Genomic DNA, 24,508 nt, shown 5'->3' on the forward strand with positions numbered 1-24,508 from the left:
ACCTTGTCAAAGAAAGCTACATAGCTCCCAAGAAGATACATCATGAACTCCAGAATAATGGGAAAAGCTCTGTATGGAGGGAAAACATTAAAATGCAAAAGGCTTGTTAAATGTGGCAAAGAAAAGAAGAGCAAGAAAAAGGAACGAGATGTATCTACAGGAGACATTCAGGAGGCCAGAAATAAAGAGGCTCCTGCCCACCCGGATTTGTAGATGTGAGAAGGCGTTAAAATACAGTGAAAGTCTCAAAAGTTCTTTCAATTTAGGCTCAAAAGATTTTAATAACGATTCTTTTCAGATGACAACCTGTGCTATGAAACTACTGAAAAGCAGAGTCGCAGAACAGTTTGGGTTGGAAGGGACCTTAAAGCTCATCCAGCTCCAACCCCTGCCACGGGCAGGGACACCTTCCACTAGAGCAGGTTGCTCCAAGCCCCTGTGTCCAACCTGCCCTTGAACACTGCCAGGGATGGGGCAGCCACAGCTTCTCTGGGCACCCTGTGCCAGCACCTCAGCACCCTCACAGGGAAGAAGTTTTTCTGCTTAAGTATTTTTTATGCTTTTTATCCTTATATTTATTCAATGTACCAATAACCTTGATCTGGAGCAAACCATCAGTATGGCTGTAGCAATAGCTTTAAAAGCAGCAACTGTGGAGTAGTTTCTCTATGACACCCATAAGGCTCTACACTATAGTCTCAGTACATTTGCCTTTTGCTTCAAGACACAAACTACATAAACATAAACCGTAACACGCTCTCGGCAAAGCTCAAGTACTCCCAAATCTCTTCATGGGCCAACTCAGTTCAGTTCTCTCATCAGTGCTCTGCTGCTTCCTCATCATTTATTAACAACCCTCACACCTCCGAGTGGAATATCAATTGCCACACTGGAAAACTGATGCTAGTGTTAGTCTTCCTCCCGCTACTTAAACATCCCACAAGCTTGTAACGTGAAATTGAAGATAAAGAAAATTCCACGATCTTATGATCACAGCTTTATGAATGATGCACCACTAAAATCAACCAGTGGTTTCAATGGATGATGAAATGGGAGTCACACGTGGATCTAGATTTGAAGGAATACTCAACACGGCTGGAAGAGAGAATCCCGTAAGAGAAACAATACAAGACTTGCAATCAGGTTTTTACATGTAGAGGATGAATTTCACAGATTAATCTGCTGATTTATTATTTATTCTAATGTTATACACAGCTGTAAGCCTCTGAATCCAGTACCTTTGACCTGCTGTGTGTAAAGAGCAAGATTAAGCAAGCCAACCTGGTAGAAATATGGTTGTTGGAACATACAAAATACACACCAAAATTTTAATGCCAAGACAATACTTGTTCCCATAGCTGGATTTTTTTCCACCTCTTTGGAATTATTGGTGAGATGGTTGGGTTTTGATTTAAGAGGAATTGCAAACGCAAAGATCTCGAAGAGGACTATCAACTCCAATAAACTGATCAGAGCAACTAAAAGGCACTTTAAAAGAAGATGTCAAATATTAATATGAAGCACAGTTAGCATAATTTGCACAAAAGTAATGTTTTACAAGGAATACAGAGGTGTGAACTGAAAAGAGAAAGGTAGATGGAGAAAGAACTTCTTCAGAAGTTGTCCATTTTACTCAGTTGAAAGACTGCAACTCAATGTCTTAAGGTAGTGGTCCACCCAACAAAGAGTTCACCCAGCACGGCCTTCAGCCTGGGCTGTGCTGCACAAATCCCCTGGCCACAGGGCAAATGGAACCAGCTCAGTTTAACAGAGGAGGCTATAGGCAGATCCACCTCCATACCAGCAGTTACACCACTTGCAAGTCCTGAAAGGGCAGCAAGAACATTGCTCCTTTTTGACTGCAGAAATGCTGATGAGTTGCTTCCCTGTTTTGCTGCACAATCCTTTAATAGCTGGGATGACCAAAAGAGAGACTTTCCTACAGATGGTGTCTGCCCAGCACACTGCCCATGGGTTGGAGGAGCATTTGATGCTACACCACCTGGGGTTCCCAGCATCTAAAAGGACATAAGAGTATCTATGCTTCTTACAACACTAGCTCCAATAAGAAGGAGTGTGAATGGGACCCCACAGAGTCCGAGTGCCTTCCTCACTGGGATCACTACTGACCAGCAGCTCGCAGTGCAAAACAACATCTCATGCTATATTCGCATCCTGCTGCTGGCTTATCGCACTGCAGCTGGCAAACACATGGTACCCTGGGGCTTTGCAGTAGCTCCTGCTACCCACTAAAGCCTCAGAAAGACAAATCCAGAAGACATCTAATTGAAGCTGCGTACCTTTACACAGGGGTTAAAGCACTGCCCTAAGAAAGCATGACACCCAACCCTCCTTACTTCCTATTAAGCTCCCTAATCATCAGGATGAAAAGATCCTGGGATAGGACCTTCCAAAGTTGGACCCAAATGTAGTAGGGAATGCAAAAGTTATAATGCCAGAAAGTAACAAGTACAAACCACAAGTCAGTGAGAAGAAATATCTTCTAAGCCACTGAGCTGTTTGGCTATGGCATATTCTACTCTGGCCAGACTAAATTCTTTCCCCATAACAGTCCCATTCACTGGAATGCAGTCAGATGCAACTACTCTTCTGAAGGTCAAATACCACACAAGATACTGTAAAAATCCTTCTTCCTCGTATGCTGGATAATATCAGGTAAAGGGGGAAGGAAATACACCAGGGAGAGGTTTCACTGATTTTTGGATCATTTGGTTGAAGCCTCTTCCCTGTTTTTTCAAGCAAAGAGGTTCATCCTACACTGTTTTAATTAGGATTCTGATCCAATCTTTAAAAACAAATTGTTGTAATTGTCTGACATTGTATGTGCATGCTGCAATTAATGAAAACGAGGGATTTTAAGTGCTCAGCGGACTCAAACATGTTTCTGAAACACTGACAAACATGTAAGGCAATGAATCCAAGTCTATTCTGTAAAAACTAATGTAAAATCAAAGATTGAATATATAAACTCTCACTGAAAATAGTAATTTACCCACATTTTCTACACTAAAATCTACTCAACACCTCACAGACAGAATTTTACTAAAATCAAAACAAGTGAAAACACTGCTGTGAAGAACTGAGTTTTCTCTACCTCATTTTCATTTGAGCTCTGAAAGGTCAGTGTTTTATTGACATAAGTTCCAGTACATACAATTCCTTATCAGAGAAACAAAGCAGAAGAAAATCTGCATATATACAACACAAGTACTTCTCAGAACACCCCCCAAAGCCTGGTAAAGAATGCTAACCTACTTGTTCTCCAAAAGGCTGAGCAAATCTTTTCCCCAATGCTAGTGAAGACCAAAGTACAACCATGCCTCTTGGAATAAACACACACTTAAAGCCAAAAATAATCACCCTCTCTCACCATCATTTTTCTTCTACGCTTTTGTTTCCTATTCCTTTGGTATAATCTTCCTTGACTATCAAGTCTATTCCTTTTGTACTTCAAGCTGTCTCCCTTGTTCCATCTTATTTACCCCTTAAAATGTCAAGGAATCACAGACTGGTTTGCGTTGAAAACTTAAAGCTCACGTAGTCCCAACCCCCTGCCACGGGCAGGGACACCACACACTAGAGCAGGTTGCTCCAAGCCCCTGTGTCCAACCTGGCCTTGAACACTGCCAGGGATGGGGCAGCCACAGTTTTTCCATCATAGTAAAGAATTTCTTCCTTGTGTCTGATCTCAATCTCCCCTCTGGCAGGTTAAAGCCATTCCCCCTTGTCCTTTCACTACAGGCCCTTGTCCAAAGCCCCTCTCCAGGTCTCTTCTTTGGACTCTTTGCCACCCCTCATGTTTCCAGAGCCGCGGGAGTGTGGTTGACCTGTGAGCTTCCCATTTCCCAGACAGCCCTCCCAACCTTGCCCAGGCTCTGTCTCCCAAGATAAAAATCCAAGGAAATACAGTTTCACAGATACCAGCCATTTCTCCTTCATGACACATCTACCTTAAAGCATGAGGGGGGGTTATTTGTCTCTTTTCTTCAGCATTCATTCCAGGAAGAGTTGGTTTCAGTGTTTACACAGCTGCTTTCAAAAATGAAAACATTTGGAAAAGAGCATTCTTCCAACTTTTCATTTTATTTCCTTGTAATTTCACATCCAAAGTATTTAGGAACTGACATTTTTTTTTACGTTCATCTTCGTTCATCTGTCTCGAGATTGCAATTTCTTATGGATTCTCAGAATAGCCAATGGAGAAGTCCATTTTTCCCAGAGGGGAACAAAAAAACGCAACCTTAAGTATTCACCTACAGATACCAGGTCCAAATCATTCAGTCAACTAACAGGTCAGCCCTGAATGTGATGGCCTCTGGTCTGAGCCTATTGCACATGAAAAAAGTTCTTGTGCTAAATGTTAAAGCAGCAAATACTGAAGATTCGAATGAAAAAGTGCTTTTTTGTACTAGCTTTAGGCAGACCTTCGCTCATCTCAACCGTGCTGAGTAGGTGGCTCTAGCACATACTTCAATCAGTTTTGCACACAACAATTTCCATGATCAAAATTCTACTCAGAGGATCACACATATGTACCAACATGACAGACTGTTTTGTCGGAAGGCTGGTTTTAATTCTGTTCTTGTTATTTTTGCAATGTGATGAGTTTAGTTATTTGGCTCTTCTAAAGACATCAGCTATCAGGAAAACAAAGATACACTACAAGAACTAAAAATAAACCAGTTCTGATACACTTTCTGCCTTTCACAATTTGGTCTATAGGTCTACAGTACATTTGCAATTCTCATGGTTTGGGGGGAGAAAGGGGGAACAAAGTCTGAGTAGTATCAATAAGGTGCTGGTGTTCACGCTGTCTTGTCACTAAATGTGAAACAGGGTCTGAACCACAGCACCAGTCACTGTACAAAGACTTCACACAAGATTACCACTGCAGAATTCAGCATGCTGTTGGCATTGCTAATGGGATGAAACTAGAACAGTATGAATAATACATTACATGCACCGATCAATGTTACACTGTAATGGACTGATGGAAAATAAATACTCTTCATGAAAAGCAAGGAAGACCTTTCAAACACAAATATTTTATGATTATTCATTTATTAGCTTTACTACATGAAAAGAATCAACTGTGACAAAAGTGTAAAAGCAGCATAAACGCTGCTTCATCTTTACCAAAATATTTATTATTGCTTTGAAGCATGACTGGCTTCTGTACTTTCTGGGGGTTCTTCCCCTCCACGCTCGTTCCCCTCCCAGTCAGGGGACACAAAATCTAAATGCCCGCTCCTGTTTTAAATCGTTTCTAGGCCTCTATAAAGTGATCATTTGAATTTAAAAATGAAGACAAAGTAGTAGATGTAAATAAGTTGTTTCATTTTGTCTGAAAGTTCCAGATTCTCCTCCTTTTTTGAGTGTGCCATCTTACCCATCTTTTCTTCCAAGGACAACCTCTCATTACATTACTTCAGCCTCCAGTCTTCCTAAAGTCTTACTTGCTTACCCAACAGCAACAGCCAACGAGCACCTCCTTTGAGCTAAGATCAGTCTTCTTTCTTAGCCTCACTAGCATTGGTAAGTGCATGTGGAGAGTGCTTTCCTACAGAGCACCTTGCCTCAAAACAGCCTGCACCCACCTCTCTTCTTGGTTTCCCAAATCCATCCAAAGCTCCCATCTCCTTTCCTACTGTCCCACAACCCCCATGAACAGTCAGACTCTGTGTAGATCATAAATACCCCCTCTACCACTTGCAGTGCCTGGAAAAGTAAAAACGAAGCCTGCAGAAGGTCTGGTATCACGCTAACAAAGACAGCTCTGTATCCCAGGGCCCCAAATCTCTCCTCTATCTGCATGCAGCTCATGTGCTATAGGCAGTCCAGGGATATATAGTTTGTATCATCCCTGAATCAAAAAAGCACAGTTCATTTTCTCTTCAAGTCATCATTCCATCTTCTCTTTTCCTCATCTCAAAAAGCCTCCCAACAGTGAGCGTGCTCTTTGTAGCCACTATCTTAACATTCCTCCCGTTTGCTGAACGTTTTATACCTTCATTGTACTACTCAGGCAAAATGGCTTTCAACGACTAATGACTTCTTCACATACTAATTTCAGAACCAACCTACCAATTCCCATCATGATAATTACCAAGGCATAATTATCATCCCAAAGAATCCTCAAAGGGCTTTTATGACTTTCTTCAGGTTCATTTATTATTACTATTAAATCTCAGCAATGACACCTCTACTCTGGCCATCTGTAAACTCAGTTTTTCAAAGGATTTTGGATCCACCGGTGGTCTTCCTAACAGTACTCATGAAGCAATCAGCAACTGAGAATACAAACACAAACCACGTGCACAGAAACCCCACGCAGCTGGCAGGTATACACCTGGGACTGCTAGAAGGCAAAGTCAGAGGCCAGCTCCTCATCGCTGTCAGTGCCAATTTAAAACATCTAGGTTTACAGCACTAAAGCAATGCTCCTGTAAAACAATGTGATGCTCTTTGTCTAACTTCTAAGCAATTTATTGTCTGTCTTTCCTTGTTTCCAACTTGCAAACAGCAGGGGAAAATAAAAAAAATAAAAATCAATCAGTACCCATTATGTTAAAAAAGGACAGAGAAATACTGCATTAGATTGTATAACATTTGAGGCAATGATTGGTATTTTAAGTTTGGACTGCCTGCAGAGATGGGTTCCAACTTGAGTGTGGCCACGCTGTGCTGCCACAACAGAAATGTTCAGATATGGAATCCTGTAGGGCAGCCCTAAAATTAGGCATTCCCACATGTCCCACACTATTCAGAGAGAATTTCAAGCCTTTCTTCATGATCCTTATGGGCTGTGTTTGTTGAGCACTTTTGGTTTAGTTCACCAAGGCTAGCAGTGTGCTTTGTAAAATTAAGCATTGCTCTCACAAGAATAATGACCATTCTGCAATCACATTTTCTTGTTAGCGAGGGATTCTTAAATCTATTCCCCTTTGTCTTCTTGTAAATAAAGTCTTTACAAAGCTGAGGCAGGAAAAATACTAGATGAGCTTCGCACCACTCTTCCTTTGTTAAGATTTTCTGGTATGGGAAAGGTCAGTAACTAATTCCCTTCAGACTACAGACTGAGTCAGATCCAAAAATTTAAACAAAAAACAGTATTAGAAAAGCCAGTAAATGAACCCAGAATCATCTTATTGTGTAACAGCTTTCCTAAATATCTCCATGTTCTTATCACTCTGACCTTCAATCCTTACCCCAAAACTTCAGTCCTTAAACTCAAAACTTGGTTAAGATTTGCTGTATTGAAATGAAAAGATCTTCAGAATAAAAAGAGAAACTTTGCTCTGTGCTTGCACAGCATCCAATACACTGGGTGCCTTGAGCCTAACTGGAATCCACAGGGACTCCAGAAATCTAGTTACTTCACACTGCATTAAAGATCTTGATCAGAACCAAACCCAGGCATTGTCAGCTGAAACAGAAACTTTCTTTTACTGCCACCTGAGAGATTCAAAGTCACAGTAGAAGAAAATCAGCCCAGAGGAGATGGGAAAACTGGGGAACTGCTGGTTGCAGCAGACTGGAATGCTGGGATAGCCTCCTAAAAGCCTGCTCTGATTTTTCTCCAAACAAACATCCCTGTCTCTTCAGCGCTGCAGCAATAGTTTCTCCACAGGTTACTTCTCCCACTGTGCCTTGGGGAACTGTCCTTACCTGACCACTGAGGAGGAGGAGGAGAGGGAGGAGGAAGGGACTAGTGCAACAAGCAGTACCCCGCACTTCTGCTGGGCAAAGGTGTCAGGGGAAGGGATGAAGGATGGGAAGGTCAACTATGAGGATGATGGGTCTCCAGTGCCCACACCAACTGGATGGGGATGCCAGACTCACTCATCCTCAGTCTCTCATTTGACCTGTTCATGCTGATTAATGAGCTGAGAATGAACTCGTCTGGGAACACTTCCCACTTGAACTCTGGCAGTGCAAGGCATTTTGAAACACAGGACAAGGAGGACCAGGGGATCAGGCTGCAACCCAAACAGTGAAAGCATAAGCCTGCTTAGGGCTCTAAATCCAGATTCTGACATGGGAACAACATTAGAAACTTATCAGTAAAAAAAAAAATACAGCTTGATTCAAATTATATAAATTTTAACAGATGGAGTAAGGAAAACTACAATCCCTTGAAATTTCTTAAGAAATCTTTTACACATCCATTTTAATCTCTGAATATACATGTAATACTCATTTTTTTCTTAGCTATATAGCTCTTACACTCATTAACATGTTTTAAGACTAAATTTCCTTTTATTCCACCTTCTGAAAACTCCTCCTGCCTTTAGTATTATAAAAAACCCATACTTCCATGTGGTGTCTTCCCTATTCTCTTATACTGCAAATATCCAGCAAAGCTATGCCAATAGGAAGAAAAAATAACGTCTTAAAGCACATTTAGACATGCAGATGTATAAGGAACATGCAAGAATCCTTTTGCATCATTGGGAATTTTCCTCAAGATTGAACTAGGATACTGATTCAAACTGTATGCATTATCCAGAAACCAGTATTAGGCTCACTAATACCAAAAAACCCAAATCATTAGTAACTGAAATGATGGAGGGGGGGGAGTCTAATAGCTGAAGTAGGGGGTAGGGGAGAAAACCCCTGACTTGCAATCTCAACTCTCCCACCACCTTGCAGTCCAGCCTCAGATAAATTACTAACCAGTAGCATTTAGCTACAAAGTTCTGCTCCTGTTTATCAGGAATGCTTGAGAGATCTTAGACTTTACTTATTCATTACATATTAACACTTCTTTAATGATCATTTTCCTAGTAAATTCTATGGATGTCTCAGGGTTGCAGAAAGAACAATCTGCAGACAGAGCTTAACTAAACCTCCATTATTTATTTTGTATTTTATGAATGACAAGGTCTTTATCCAAGTTCTTCCTTTTTTACAGAATATCAACTCTTGACAGGGAACTAAACACATTTACACTATTTGTCTTTTGCTGCACTCTGCTGGAACAATCGATTTTTCAGCTGAAAGCAGCGTTGTTCCGTGCACAATGCTAAAGTTAACAAGAGAGAGGCAGAACTTCAGGAATCCAATTGCTTGTAAAAACGTACTCTCTTGAAGCACATGTATTTTTGAAACCAGAATTTAGACACTTAAATGATTATTTCATTGACCTAATAAAGTGGCCTATTTTCAAAGAGAGAGCACCTGAAACAGTCCTGGATAGAAGAGGAGTACAAGAGGGCTCATGGCAGGGGGTTGGAACTAGATGATCTTAAGGTCCTTTCCAACCCAAACCATTCTATGATTCTATATTGCTCAGAATAAAGTTACACCAAATTAAGTGCCTCAGTAAGGCACTGAAAAGCTGCTTGAAGCACAGACTGGAGAAGCCCAGAATTGTATGCAGCATTTTAACTGTCCTTCACCCGATAAACATATGATTTTAAAAGAGCCACAGAAACCTCACTCCCTCCATTTGATCCGTGATCAAAATAGGAAAAAATTAAGAGACAATATCGGTTCCTGTAACATTTGCTGAAAGTGAGACAAGACTTGGAATCTCTTCAATAAATTCACTCCCATTTACTGGACATTTGATGGAATTCTAAACTGTACAGTCCTATTTCTTTCATTAAAAAAATAAAATGAAGACACTTACCTGCACTGGAGAACAGACCTCAGCCTGTGTTAACACTCAGAGCTATTAACTCCCATGATAATTCATTCTGGCTGAGGATGTGCTCCAGAAGCACCCAAACGTGCTACACAAATTCAATGTGACCTCCTATTAGAAAAATGCACCTGTGAGCAAAACAAAGACTTTTTTCTCTCTTCCCACCCCCAGAGGGTAAACTCCTTCGCAGTGACCATAAACTTCAAAGAAAGAACAAAACTTGGGAAGGGGAAAGTAAGTACACAGATGCAACAGGACAGAAGTGTCACAGCCTTGTTCAAGCAGTCTTCCGAGGGCAATAAGGAAAAGCTTTCACTCTTAGACCTGTCTTGGGAGTTGCAAATACAGATGTTGGCACCAGGCCCAGAACACAAAGCATCCTTTTCAGTTTTTACTAATACCTACTAAAATTGTCTCTTGGCATTCTTGCTAGGAAAGAAAATTAAGGAATGACCCTTCTTAATGCTTTGTAATCCACATGAATCTCAGAAACTCTTCTCAGGGAAGGGTTTCCACAAAACTTTACAGATTGCCTTGCTGAATCCAAAACCAAGAATAAATAGTCATCAAATCACTGAAACCCTCACGTGAATAGTGAAGGAATGACTGCAGAGCTTACACATACCAAATGCATCAACAGTTTCCCTGAAAACTTCATGTTTTGTTTCCTCTGTCACTATCTGCTTGAAAGGTTGACATCCTTAGCCTAAAATTGGACAGGCCAACTGGTTTCTCTTGTAGCTGCACTGCTGGTATTCCCCTCACCACTACCCTCAAGGAAGTTTCATAGAAATACATTCCAGACATTAAAACTGGTTTTCATAGAATCAGATTTACACATTGGTGGCTAAATGTTTCTCTGTTCCATAGAAGGGTTTCTCACAGAAGAAGAACCACATGAGCAAGACGAAGACTTGTATCAAGGTGGTTTTGTCTATTTGCCTCTGGTGCCTTTCTAAAAGCAGGTCAGTGATACCACAGCAATAAACATAAATGGAGAGTTCTACTTCAAACTGTAACCATGCCAGTCTGCAACTTTTAACCCATGAAGTAACAAAACACACGGGAAGAATGGGTGAAGCAACTCTTTGGAGATGTTGGGCTTCCAAAAGCAAATGAACAGCACAAGCCATTTAAGAGCTCCTTAAGGAGAGCAGTAGTTTAAGTAACGGGTAGGAATCAAGTCCGATGGACACATCTGCTGCAGACAAGCTTCGGCTGCTGTGCATCTCAGGGGAAAAAAGTGTAGAAGCAGAAATGAATCACAGAATCCCGGCCTGGTTTGTGTTGGAAGGGACATTAAAGTTCATCCAGCTCCAACCCCTGCCACGGGCAGGGACACCTTCCACTAGAGCAGGTTGCTCCAAGCCCCTGTGTCCAACCTGGCCTTGAACACTGCCAGGGATGGGGCAGCCACAGCTTCTCTGGGCACCCTGTGCCAGCGCCTCAGCACCCTCAACAGGGAGCAGTTTCTTGAATGAAGTGAGTTATCTTTGCATATGACAGGGAATTTCACATCATGGAATTCTAACTAATTGCAATTACGAACTACAATCCCTTCACAGGCTCTTATACAATGGAAAAATAGCAAGATAAAGCAAAACAAGATACTGAAGATTCACCTGCAAGCTGCTGATGACTTTTGCAGTTTATAATTCCTGCATACGGTTAAATAAATAGGACAAGTGATTTTAAAATCTGTCAGAAAAGAGAATGCAACAGATGTTGTAATGCATCGTATTCTTCGTGATTCTGATCACACACGCTTCTTTCCCAAAGGAGGAAAAAAACATCTGAAAGATAGCTATTAGTAGCCAACAAGTTATCTGCTTCTCATCTGTTTCCACAATAAAAAGAGAAAAGAAATTGAGTGCATCAGATGCTCATAAAAGCTAAAAGGAATAAATGTAGCCAGAAGACACAGAACGTACTGAAACACAACAGTCTTGTGGAAAACACTTCTTTTAAGACAGGCTTTCGATTGCCTATTGGAACGTAACAGACGGCTCAGGCACGACGAAATGCTCATTAAGGAGAAAGGAAAGAAATCAGGAAAATGCAGAAAGTTTCCTTTTTTTCCTTGCAGCAAAGCAGAGACTTTTCTCAAACCTCTGGAACCCCATTCACATCAGAACAGAGGCGAGGGCTACTGTTTTCTTTAACACGACAAATCTATTTAGCTAGCAAATATTTAACCAATAGCTAGAGGTTGCTCTTTAAGTACTAAATAATGAGATGTAATTAAGGTAGCAAAGGCAAAAGGTTCCTAATTTAGGCGTTTCTATGGTGTAGTGTTTAAATTATAGGTTTTATACAAAGCGCATGGGCCAATGCACAAGGAAAAAAATCCAATTTTAACGGAATGCAGAACAAATTAACATTTTAACATCATAATACTCCTCAATTGTATAATGGGATTTTGCTAAGTGTCACAGAGCAGAAAATAAAAGTAACACTCCAAGGTATGCTTGTTAACCTCTTCAAGCTAAATATATTACAAGCCTACTGACAGCAGTAAATAGACGCATTGTAACATGAAAGACTCTGAATTCAAAGGCCTTTAATAGGTGTTGCTTTTTCTGAGTAGAGTGGCCTGAAGAGTATAAACAATGAACAAGATAAAAATTATTGTATCCATACCAAATACTTCCAAATTTCCTAAAGGGAAATGGAAGGATTCCTTTAAAAATACCCTTTAAAAAAATCCAGTTCCTTTGATATATGATGTCTTTTTCTCCACCTCTCCTTCCCATGTTACAGGAATTTAGCCTCGCAAGCACAGTCTTCTGCACCCATACGTGATGTTTTTTAGGTTGACTAAAAGGCCTTCTGGAAAAATCATGATTACAACTGCCATGGTAAAAACCTGCCAACTCAGCATTTCAGTGTCCTGTTGTCCATACAACAAGGGACTCGGGCAAACACTTTCTTTTAGAATTACTAAATAATACCAAGCCTGTATCCACAAAAAATTGACACTATTCAAACAAGAAATGGGCAGCCACGACATTCTGTCAAAGAACTCAAGGCAAGCAGAATAGGCAGAACATTCGGTTTAATAAAAGCCTTAAAATAACAGCTCTGTAGTTATGATACTCATTATGGTCGTCTTACTTCCCAACTTTTGACCCCTCGAGTTCATTACACCAACTTTTCCTGCATTAACCACCTTTTTCCTTTGCATACTGGTTTAAATTATCCACAACAGAATAATTAAAGGCTTCACAATGTAGAAATACCTACTGTGTGGAAGTTAGTAGTTAAGCACAACTGAAACATAAACCAGACCTGCTGAGATGCCAACTGGCAAGAAGAAATGGAGAAGAAAGTTCTTTTCCCTTTTGTTTTTGTCGATTTACAGGTTTAACCAACAGTTTGGCTCCAACATAAACTGTATCTTTTATTTGAAAGATCTAAATTGGGAGAGTGACCACACAAGTTATGTTTTTCTCCTCAGAGAGGTAGTGGCTAGAGCAGCAGATCTGAGCCGACTGCAGGGCGCATACACACAGAGAAACCCATTTATTTTATTGATGAAGTGCCCATACTAATTTTGAAGTTCTTTCTTTGGTTTTTTCCTTCGGGAATCTAAAGCCCACTGCTCTGCTACCTTTGGTAAGTAACACCAAACAGAATCCAAAGGCAGGCGATCAGGAATGTGCAACAAAGATGTAAGCAGCATTAGATGTACTGCTGACCTGAGGTCTATTCCCACCTCCGACACTGATCTATGGGGTAGACCAATGGTCTATACAAGTCATTTCAGGCCAGCCATCATCAGTGACTAAATTAAATGTCACATCTGTAAGAGTAGCCAAGATCAAGAGAACAGTGATTTACATGCTCACTCGCTGTATGTTAAATGGAAATAATTGTGCACAGTGATGTAAAATGATTTTAGATTAAGTTAGCAGACAAAAGAGCCTGGTGTTGCTGGATTTACACTAAAGATACAACAGCAACCAAATCAACTTCCATACCCAGCTCACACCAAGACCTGCAAGCAATAGATGAGTAAATAATTTAGTGAATTTGACCCTCAAATATTTATGTCCCATGTGGTTGTTTTGTTTGCTTGGTTGTTTTGGGGGGACAGAGGGAGGTCTTTTGGTTTTAAATCACAGTCTGGCATTAAATGCTATTAAATTCCATGAGTTATGTAGCTCTCCCCCTTGTTTAGTTGTTGGTATAATGAACACGTAAGTCAAGACAAACCCCAGCATTTCACTGAATCCAAGTATCAAAGCCTCCAGAACATGTACTCAGCATGAATCTGAAAACAACACATACTTGCCATCCAACCACAGTGCAAAACTATCATCTGCTGTACATGGAAAAAAAAACCACTATCACTTGTTGTGAGCTTACACCAGAACGTGACCTAGTTCAATGCTATTTCAGCTACCTGAAGGCACAGCATCCATGTACACACTGGTTAAACAAGTATAATAGCCACCCAAAAGCAAGCTTTCAAAATCAGTAGCGACCAAAAACGTCCTTAATGCTGCATGTAGAAATTGATCAAAACTGGTAATAATTTAATGTTCACTTAATTGATCGCATCCGGACCACTCAAAATGAGCAACTGCACAAAGATCATGTACCTAAACTCTCAAAGTAGCCACTGAATCTTCCACCACATACGCTCACTAGTTGTTCTCAACTGTATATCTTTCATGCCTCAAATGCTTTTGTACTGCATAATTACAGGGCTGATACAGAAAACTTTCTAAGGAGCATGAAATAATAGTGTTTTCCATTATGAAAACGGCATCAATTTCTTGATTCAAGTGTTGATTATGCTACTGAGAACACTTTCTCTCTTGCTTATGGAGTATGTTTCTCCCAGTGAAAGAGTCTGTCAATGATTTAAGCTTCAGCACAGGTATCTGATATTTTGGATTATCAGATTAGACATTTCTTTTGAGGAATTGTAGCTAACCAGGTCCATTTTCACTCATTCAAATGCACACAGGTTCTTTCAGTCCCTACAGAAAGCCCTCATACGGTCTGGTGAGGATAAAAGATTTACCCCTACAAAGGAATATTACTTTCTCCCCTTCAAAAATGCATTAGCCACTGAAACAAAGGTCACAAGAAGTGCCAAAGAATGTTTATGTCACAAGGAGTGACATAAATCACTTCCTGCCATTGCCTTTATACACCAATCTGCCCCTACCCATGAGGGCTGACTCAGTGCTTGGGGAATCCTCAGATAGGTCACACTGGTGCAACAGCTCTGAAGTGGGAACTGCATCCAGGGTGGACTGGGACAAAAAAGCATTACCTAAAACCATACCTCTGGTCCTTTAGTGATCTGACTGGAGCAGTGGGTGTTCCAAGTTGGCTGTTCATAGGTTCAAGGGGAGTCATTCAGGAGACAGGGCTGTATGACATAACACAGTGCAGCTGAAACCCCCTTTGGTGGTAATGTGACAGGCCAGACTGAATGCAGCCCAGCAGACCCCAGCTGAGGCACTTTGTGCCACGTCTGTACACACAAGGACATTTTACTTCCAACCTTTCTCCTGTGATGGCCGCATCATTTCCAGCTTTTACACACATCTATCTCCCTCCCTTATGAGCTATTATACCTATTTGTCCTAAAAACTGGCTGATCTCAAGTGAAGACAGTCCTACGCTGGAGCAAGTAATTGCTACCACAGCCAAAAATACAGAAGAGTTGTGCCAGCAATCCTACTATATGCTTCCCAAGCACAGCTAACTACTTTCAGACATTTTTGGAATACATCTTCTAATAAAAAAGGGGCTTTGATGACACTGTAAGTATTCCACTCTTAAAACGAAATAAGTCTTCGGGAAACAGAAACATAACACTGTTTGAACACCAGTAAAATAGAGAATTTTAATTATATGTAATAGCCAATAAGCTACTTTTAGTGCCTATGAAAAAGCTACATTTAGCAGAAACAGCAATAAAACAAGAGAAGTTAAATATAACTCCTCCAAAGAACAGCATATTTATTCAAGCCAAAAAGAGCTAATTTATACTATGGGTGTAGTTTTCACTGACATTATCTGGGGAAAATGACTATTACGGGAGAGGGTGTGATATACAGCCTTTGAGTCATGCATGATAAACCCTAATGGTTTTGCTTTGAGGTAAAAGTCCTTACTAATCAAGTAATGAATCATTCCCAAAACGTCCAGTTCCTGAGGCCATGTGTGTCTGAAGTGTGACTCTAGAGAGAACACTCAATCATTAATGATCACTTCTGAGATTTTTATCAACCAATTAATAAGCAAGGAAAGGAGTTAAGGGGCTTGAACAAAGAGTTAATGGACCTTTAATGACGTTCCATGTGTTTTAGTGAATAGAACATAATGAGTTTTATTTGCCACTGACCACAAACCACCAACGATCGAAGCGCTCCACACACTGCAAGTGTTAAAATATTGCAAGGAACAGGACTTAGGCTTTCAAGAGATTAGAACATTAAATTTAGTTTCAAAATTGTGATGTCCATACTTATTTTGCATTACAGCTATGTTGTAGATTATGAATTACAGAGTTCAGCTTCCTAAATCAGTAGATGGACATGAGGTAAGGAGAGAAAGGGGAAGATGGTTTTTTCCTTCAGTATATTAAATGCTAGACCTGTTGGTATCAATTATCAGGGAAGTAAAATGCTGGCTTTTAAGACACACAGTTCTAAAAAGACATTCAGGTACGATTCTGAAAAGTAAAATGAATATGTGATGAATTATGTGTATGCACACATAATTACTCATGTGCATGTATGTACACAAACATATGTCCTTTTGCACTCCCTATAAAGGAGTAAGGAGTACCAAAGCATTCACCTTCAGTACACTCTTCTTCTTTGTGCTGAAGTCATTATGGAAATATCAAAAGAAGTTTCTCCATCTAACACAGCCTGAAACCACCAGGGATTACTCACCTGGAATATCTCCAGTTCCCTAAAACAGAAAAACTGACTATAGGGAAGTCAGTTCAATCATGTGAGTCTGCAACCAAGTGCCAGAACTAACAGACTCAAAAACCAAACGGGAGGTTGTCATTTGATAGCTGGGGGAGTCTTACTCTGAGCAGTAACAAGCAAGAGGCAAAACGGGGAGACTGTGCTTCCTTTCAAAAGACAGTGACAAGATCCAAATCTCTTGCTGAAGAGATGAAAGTAAGCTAGAACCTTCCAATTCGGGTGGCTCTGTTTTGTGCACAGCTACATTTTCCACGCTAACAGCAAAATGCACGTGTGCATGTACAGTTTAAAATTCCTTTGAGGAATTAAATTATAATTTACTCCAAGTGCCAAATACAAATACCTTCAGGATGGGGAAATTCAGTATCAGGAACCTGGCAGAGCTGGAAGAGCTGTCCCTCCAGGAAACTCTAAAAGCATGAGAGATACCAGATACAAGATCGAACCTAGAGCACATGCCTGGAAACCGAAAGACAAAGAGCAACACCCAACACAGGAAAAGGTGAGAACAGATCTGCAGAGAAGGGTGCAAATGGTCATGGAATTGTTCTACAAGTGTGAACCACCTCCAGCTGGGAGCCACAGAACTACATTAGAGCAGTGCTGTGAAGAAGGTGAATTAGTAGGGTTTTTAGCAGTAGACTTGCCAGTGCTAGGTGAATGGTCATACTTGATGATCCTGAAGGTCTTTTCCAACCTAGTTGATTCTATGATTCTATGACACAATTCAGAATCACCTAGTTACCTCAATTGTGATAATGATTTGCACCCAAAACTAATTTTGCCTGATAGTGTCAAATACTGTAAAAATGGACAATTACTGGCACACAGTATTTGACATTTAAAATACTGCTTGACAAGGTTTCAACACTCTTGGCTTGATCACAAACCACAATGCAAGAGAGACACCATCACATGCGTGATCAGCAGCACTAGAGTGAAAATTCCTCACAACTGCCCTGTTAAGTAAGATGTGCTCAAAGGGACTCTATGCTCCTCTAAATTGTGTCCAAAATTCAGATTAATTACACATTCTGCTGAAAACTCAAGAAACAAGTATTTAGTGCACTTCTCATGGCCAAGAATACAAGAGATTTGCTTTTTCTCCTTACATTTAGCTTTAAAAGTTGATTGTATCACAGCATTCTCTTTTAGGATGCTTTTCTAAGAAAACATTTAGTTCACTCTTCGACATGTGCTGAATGTTCTTTTTGTGTATTTTAGAGTAAATTTAAGCAGAGCTGCAAAAGTCAGATCCTACAAGCTTTAAGCAGGTGCTGCTCTAAAGTTCTTTCTTTCTTTGCAGCATTATTTTACTCAAAGATAGCTTTAAGTATGTTTAGTTGAATGTACACTTTCAAGACTATAATAGATCCTGTCACGTAGTACGGCTCCTTAATGTCACTCTGAAAGTAACATGGGATTGAAGGGCTCCAAAAGGATCTAACAGGTTACAAGACATGTTATCCATAAACAAAATGTAAGACACCTAAATACCAACCCTGCCCTGTGGCACGAAGCTGTGGGCCAGCCCTAAGTTCTAGCAGCTGGCATTAATTCACAGCACAATTGCTGAAATTCCACCTCTAAACCATGAAGTAGTCCATCTTTCTGTTTAAATTAGGCTACGACAAAGAAACGGTTGTGTAATGAAGTTCAGAAAGCTCCAAAAGTATTAGAAGCACCTCTCTTCAAAATTGCCTTGTCAAAGAGAAAGGGCAACTCCTGCGACATTACTCATTAAAAGAACCAGTGCATTCATTTAGAGATATACGACTTTCAAATCCTTCACAAATTCCTCTGTTTCTACTGAACACTCAACATCTCCAACTAGTATCCAGAGCTGTATATGTGAGTGACAGCTCAGATCACAGACCTCAGAGAAGACAACGACCCTTTAAAAAGCTCTCTCAGTCACAGACAACAAATTCCTACACACTTTACTGCCGCGCAAGGAATTAAAAGGGGTGTCCTGCTGGAATTGCTGTCTTTATTTGACATGAGAAGCCACAGTATGTCTACCTGGAGGCAATTGTGTTTGGTGACCACTTCTAACAGCCCGATGGTGAAATGCTACACTTGCTTCCCAGGTCTGCTAGCTGTATCAACAAGATACAGAACACAAGAGTGCTGAAGGGCGAACAGATGAAGCAGATTACACTGAAAAATAATCTGTAGGAATGGTCCCTCTGCCTGCTCCCTGTAAGCAGTAACCTCTGAGCACCTCTTCAGATGTGAACGACTGAACACATTTCCCCTTGTTTCAAGCAGTTCCTAAGCCCGTGAATTACTTGGAGCTGCAACTCACATGCAGAATTCGCAACAAGCAAGTCCAAGCCCAGACAAGTTAAATACAAACCATACACTAAAGCCAGCAGAATGAACTGGACAACTTCGAGTGGTTTACCGAGCAAGATCTGAAAATGACATTGAAAGGCCCTCTGTTGCTGCTTACAGCCAAGTGTTTCTGTGAGACAGGTTATTCAGTAATTATGTAAATGACCATGATAGGATAGCTGAATCAGGAGAAAATAAAGGGGATAAACTTGCAGCATCAATTAGTTCTAGCAGTCCTGTTTAGAAAAGCGTGTTAGGTTCTCTTACTTAGGGCAAGACACTCAAATTTATAAAGTACTTACTTTAGAGATAAAAGAAATGTTATCTTTTCTTACAGAAAAGATAGGATGTATCACCAGTCAAAAACAAAGACCCACTGTTGTAGAACGTGTCATTATTAAACTGAGATGTCTAAGGTTATGTAGCCATTTATGCCAGACTTGCTCTGTGGGTCCATTCCTAGCTTCTGTTGTTTCCAATGACAAGACAGATTTCTTCAGTGACATGAAGATCCAGAAATCATTAAGTTCCTCTCTAGATCTGTTTTAATTAGCAGGCTGGGAGGTTAGAGATACTACTGGCATTTCTACTGATTCAGGGGACATCATCCATCTGGTCTGGTTAGATGGCTACTGCCAGTCAGCACTACACATTGGCTTGACAGGACACAGATAAGCAACTACAAGAGGGTTGCTGGGGCCATGGGTAGGAGTTGAGATGTCAGTGTTAGAAAGCACAAGCCAGTTAGTGGTTTTACAGAGTGGGGATGAAGAAGCCTCAGGACACGGGGCAACAGGTACTGTGCAATAGTGGCATCAAAGAAGAGGAAGGGAGCAATGCTTATGATACATGATGGAAGTGTGGGGATATAGGACATAGCTGTTTGCTTCATGATTTGTCTTAATTTTGCTACCTTTTATTGTAGTACAATGCAAGGCAGATGTAATTGCTTTGTCCTTACATTTTTTTTATAAACTTGAACTGTTCCATCTTGTCCAAGATTCATGTTTTAAGTACTTAAAATTGGCTAAGCAACAACAGTTAGTGCCCTAGGAGAACTCCACCCCACGTTTCAAATTCATCCTTCCTCCTCCTTCCCCAAAAGAATGTACCTGCTGTAGTCTTCTGCACGCGGTTACACGGCTAAACACAGCTTACAACTAGGCACAGCTAGTATTGCTTCGATTCACCAGGATGAAATCCAGGTGGGTTCAAATAATAAGCTGAATTATCTGATTTTTATAACACTTGTTAATTCCAGCGTGTACCTGGAAACCCAAATAATGTATGTCAAGAGTCAATGCACAAAAATTATCATTCCGGGCAAGCACCTGCAGCTACTGCCAAACTATGATTTCTTTTTTATTTACTTTAATATGACAGAAAGCACATTGCAGACATTAGAGATCATTAAATTACGCTTTCAAGCAATAACATGTCTCTAGTAAGTGAGCATTATACAAAGTACATGTTGTTTACAGCAGCTACCATAAAATTCACTGCAATCTCATTTCGTATTTGAAGTCCTTTAAACTACAAAGCATCTATGCAATCTCAACTACTGTGCAATTGCTTTCAAATTCCTATAATTAAATTCCTTTCTCAGAACAGCAGCTACCAGCATGTCCAATTGCACTGGTAATTTTCTAACCAGAGATGAAGAAATTAATCACAGGCATACAAATAGCATCTCTGCAGATTGATTTTTCCATTATTTTCATAGCACCTTCCTACAAATCATTCCTAAACTCCATGAGAATAACATTTCCTTTTTCCACTCTGCAAGGCTAGGATGTATAAAACAGCTTTTCTTTTCCTTCCAGAATGGAACACCTGACATCAGTATTTGTTCACTGTTGTTAATTCTCACTCAAATCTATTTAGACCTAGAATATTACTTCAGAAAGAGAAAATGGAGACGAAAAGATTAAACAGGACTATAAAACCAAACACGATCTTTTCATCATTGCATACACTGATGCCTGCTTATACATTTCTCTGTTATTGTGAAGATGAAAAGTAAGGCCAAAGTTTCCTTATAATAAATCCATTAGTAAATCTGTTGTAGCACTAAATACATCTTACCTTGGTGATATATTTTATTGTGGGATTTATCATATCTATTTCATCACAAAACCACCTAGAACTTCCACATTGCTTATTCAGAGCTCAATCCAAATTCCACTGAAGCAAATAAGTCATTCCACTAAGACTCTATGAGGTACAGATCATTATTCTTCATTGAATGCATTCTGCATTAGAGAAATCATTAAACACAACCATGGGGCTCAAAACAGACAACTTTCCAAAAGCAAATATAGACACAACTTGTTTGAAGAATTCTTCTGAAAAGCAGCATTCTCAAAAACAGAATCACATCAATTCCAGTGTCGAAAAGGCTACATGCTTTTTGGAGTGAGATTTTATACTCTTCATATTTATCCGGCTTTATTATTCCTTTACTGAAAACACATGTACCATATTTTGAATACTTCAACTATTTGCATTAGATACACTTATTCAAATAAAGACCAAAGATCAGACTGAATTCAAGACAACAAGGCATTTTCTAATACAGAACATTCATTACTGAGCAGTTTCATTTCAACCACACAGCGAAGAGACAGTATTAAATCCTACCACAGCTCTTGCTTTCAAACCAACATACGCAGCAGTGGGGGTCTCTACAGTAATTACTATTTTACTACACTTTTGTTTGTACTAACAATAACAATTCCTTGTTGCAAGGAGATTCACACAAAAGCAGACAACAAAGGAAATCTACCAAGAAAAATGTGAGCATCTCTAAAAGGAAGTTTTAACAAACGTTAACAAATGTACGCATTTGTTCTCCGGAAAGAAATCTTTTCCCCCATTCTCCTTTCAACCACACTAATTCTAATTAAAAAAGCTCACAACATTAATTATCAGCAAAAGCACTCATTTAATTTTGGTTTCAAGGACCTCCCAAAACAAGCTTCTGCAGAATCCATTTATTTCAACTACCTGATTTTTGTCATATTCTCAGAACTCATCTTTCAATTCAACTGCATAAAGCAACTGTCAAGCACATCACAGTCGCTTTTAAGTTGAAAGGCAACAGTTCTATACAGCAAAAGCAGACTCAAGAGACTTGCTTCTGTTTATCTTTAGGGCTTATTTAGTCACGCCATTTCCAAGTGTTAAAGAATCACCCATCTATCACAACAATACCTATTTCTTGAAGTAAGCAGAAACCCCCCACTTTCAAACTTAGAGCATCTCATAGTTAACTCCTTCGCAGTAAAGACTCAAATAAAGACAAAGTACGTTTGACTCCTGTATAATCCCACCTGGAAAGGCAGCTTTCTCCAATTTAGAGAAATGTTTACTTAGAGCAAACAGTAAGGAAAAATATTTTTCCTTAATACCTTTGGGTTTTAATTGCTGCGTTATATAACAGTGCATAAAGGGAAGTCTTTTTTCCAGCAAGGAATCTAATTGTGACTCAGCTTCTCGAACAAGGCATGTTGGAAAGTAAAATCAGATCCTCTAACAGAAAACGCAGAAAGTAACTTCTTAGCAAAGGGGATGCATTGTGGCACAAGGGTTATTCTAAAGCAATGCAGGGCTAAGGCAGGAAAAGGAAGAAAATCTGTGTTATTCCTGGGTACTTCCAGCATGGGGATGGTTTAGTAATGAATGCTATCACATTCTGGAATGATTAGAACATAAAGTCCCAGTAAGGAAGGACATGGTCAGCCTCAGACAATTCTGTTGTGAATATTACACCGGCCAAACCATTCCAGCAGTTTACAGTGTACCATAAAATATTTACATAAGCTATGAACTATAAAATATTTTCACATGAACTATAAAATATTTACACTATCAACATCAGTTAGGAAAGAATGATGTGCTGTCAAGCTGGTGTGACCCAGGAGTAAAGATTTTGTGGTTGCAGATGAAATAAAACTATTGCAAAGCATCTGGAAAGTTACAGGGAAAATTAGGTTAAACAAATTACTGCTTCCTGGTCTTTTGGCTGGTAAATATAACCAGGAAAGGATAGCTTATATGCTTTAAGCTGAGTATTACCAACAACATAAAGAAAGGTTAGGCTCATAATCAAACTGTACTGACCTCTCTGAACGTTCCCTCTAGCAAGGTGTCCAGATGTTGAAGCGGAGCAGGAGTTTTGTCTTTGAATCGTGTCAGCAACCGCCGCTCAATAGCTCGAAACTGTGCAGCCCTTTGAGATAACAGCTCCTGAAGTTTCTCCTCATTCAAACGTAGCTGCAATTTAAGGGGTTTTCAGGAATTCAGGTTAAGGGTCATATATGTTATATGTGCACATTCCAAATGAAACGGGAAAACTGTAGTAAAATTCTTGGGAGAGTGTGTATTATTCAAATACGATAATGTCATTTATACCAGTTTTATGCTTTACACTCCTCATGAAGCTTATTGGCATTTTCAAGACTTACCTTTTGCCACTAAAATCAAAGCTAATTGTCAAAAGCCACAATAATCTGTGAAAATGCATAAATATGTCATCAAGAAGCCTAATAACAAGAGTGAAATTTCACCACCAGTATTCTCAAGCCTTCTTCTTGGTTTGCTGTGCTATTTGACACATACACACAGTGTATTGAATTCTATATTCATCACAGCAGAAAGTAGATTGTTATTCCCTTAAGCATGAACAGAAGTACTCAATTCTGCACTGTTTGAATGACTGTCCTTTTCTGAAGTGAAATCCTTTTTCCTTTTACATACACCGATCAGCCACAGCAACAAACTTTCTTGAAGTGTTCACAGAACTCTGATCAACACTGTACATCTAATGCCCAGATAACAACAATTCTTGTTTTATCTTTTTATCACCTTATCATTTTCCACACAAAAATCACTAAATAAAGGTGAGTCTTTCAAAAAGCAGGGACTCCCCTGTACAGCCGACATGCTGTAACTAGCACAGGTTATCAGAAGAAACATAAGGCTTTCTAGATGTGAGCATTAAGACACATGCCCCTTTTAAAGTGTCCCAAAATGAGAAGAAAAATGAAGTTTCCTAAATTTAGAAAACAGCTCATATTTAAAATGAGAAAAAATACTGTTCTGTCAGTACATGACTATGAAGGACAGTTGAGGGAAGCTAAGGAGAAAAGAAACGCTGCAGCTTTTCTAGAAGTAGGAGGCAAAAAGGGACATCTTGGGTAACATCCTCCCAAGGTTGTCAAAAAAAGAGCGTGTTGAAACCAACAGGGATGGAGCATCAGGATCCCACCGATAGATTATTTGGTGCTTTTAGAGCAGATAACTATTGTAACCTTTCAGAAACTTCCAAATGGCCACAGCTGCAACATAATTAGATCCTAAAATAGCATTCCAGCAATCACACCCATATATCAAACTTCAGTGTATTTCAGCTTGTGATAGTCTAATGAAGCCTATGTTTTAGCTGTTCTCATTTATTACTGGAAAGGCAGGGGGAGGCAGGAAGAGTGTCTCTCTTTTACTTTATTAGCTATTTCTACAAGCTAGCTGAACTACT

The 24,508-nt window shown here is 39.8% G+C and overlaps 1 protein-coding gene across 1 annotated transcript in view; it reads right to left on the reverse strand.

Moving 5' to 3' along the window:
- The window catches only part of BBS9 (Bardet-Biedl syndrome 9), a gene marked incomplete at its 3' end in the record, with an annotated part of 152,426 nt that overhangs the window by 65,719 nt on the left and 62,199 nt on the right, over window positions 1–24,508 (reverse strand). The window contains exon 18 of the mRNA XM_010021288.1: window positions 23,095–23,247. Coding sequence (XP_010019590.1) covers window positions 23,095–23,247 — 153 coding nt within the window. The remainder of the gene's footprint in view (window positions 1–23,094; window positions 23,248–24,508) is intronic.

This window comes from Nestor notabilis, unplaced genomic scaffold (assembly GCF_000696875.1).
Source record: "Nestor notabilis isolate BGI_N333 unplaced genomic scaffold, ASM69687v1 scaffold4969, whole genome shotgun sequence".
Lineage (NCBI taxonomy): Eukaryota > Metazoa > Chordata > Aves > Psittaciformes > Psittacidae > Nestor > Nestor notabilis.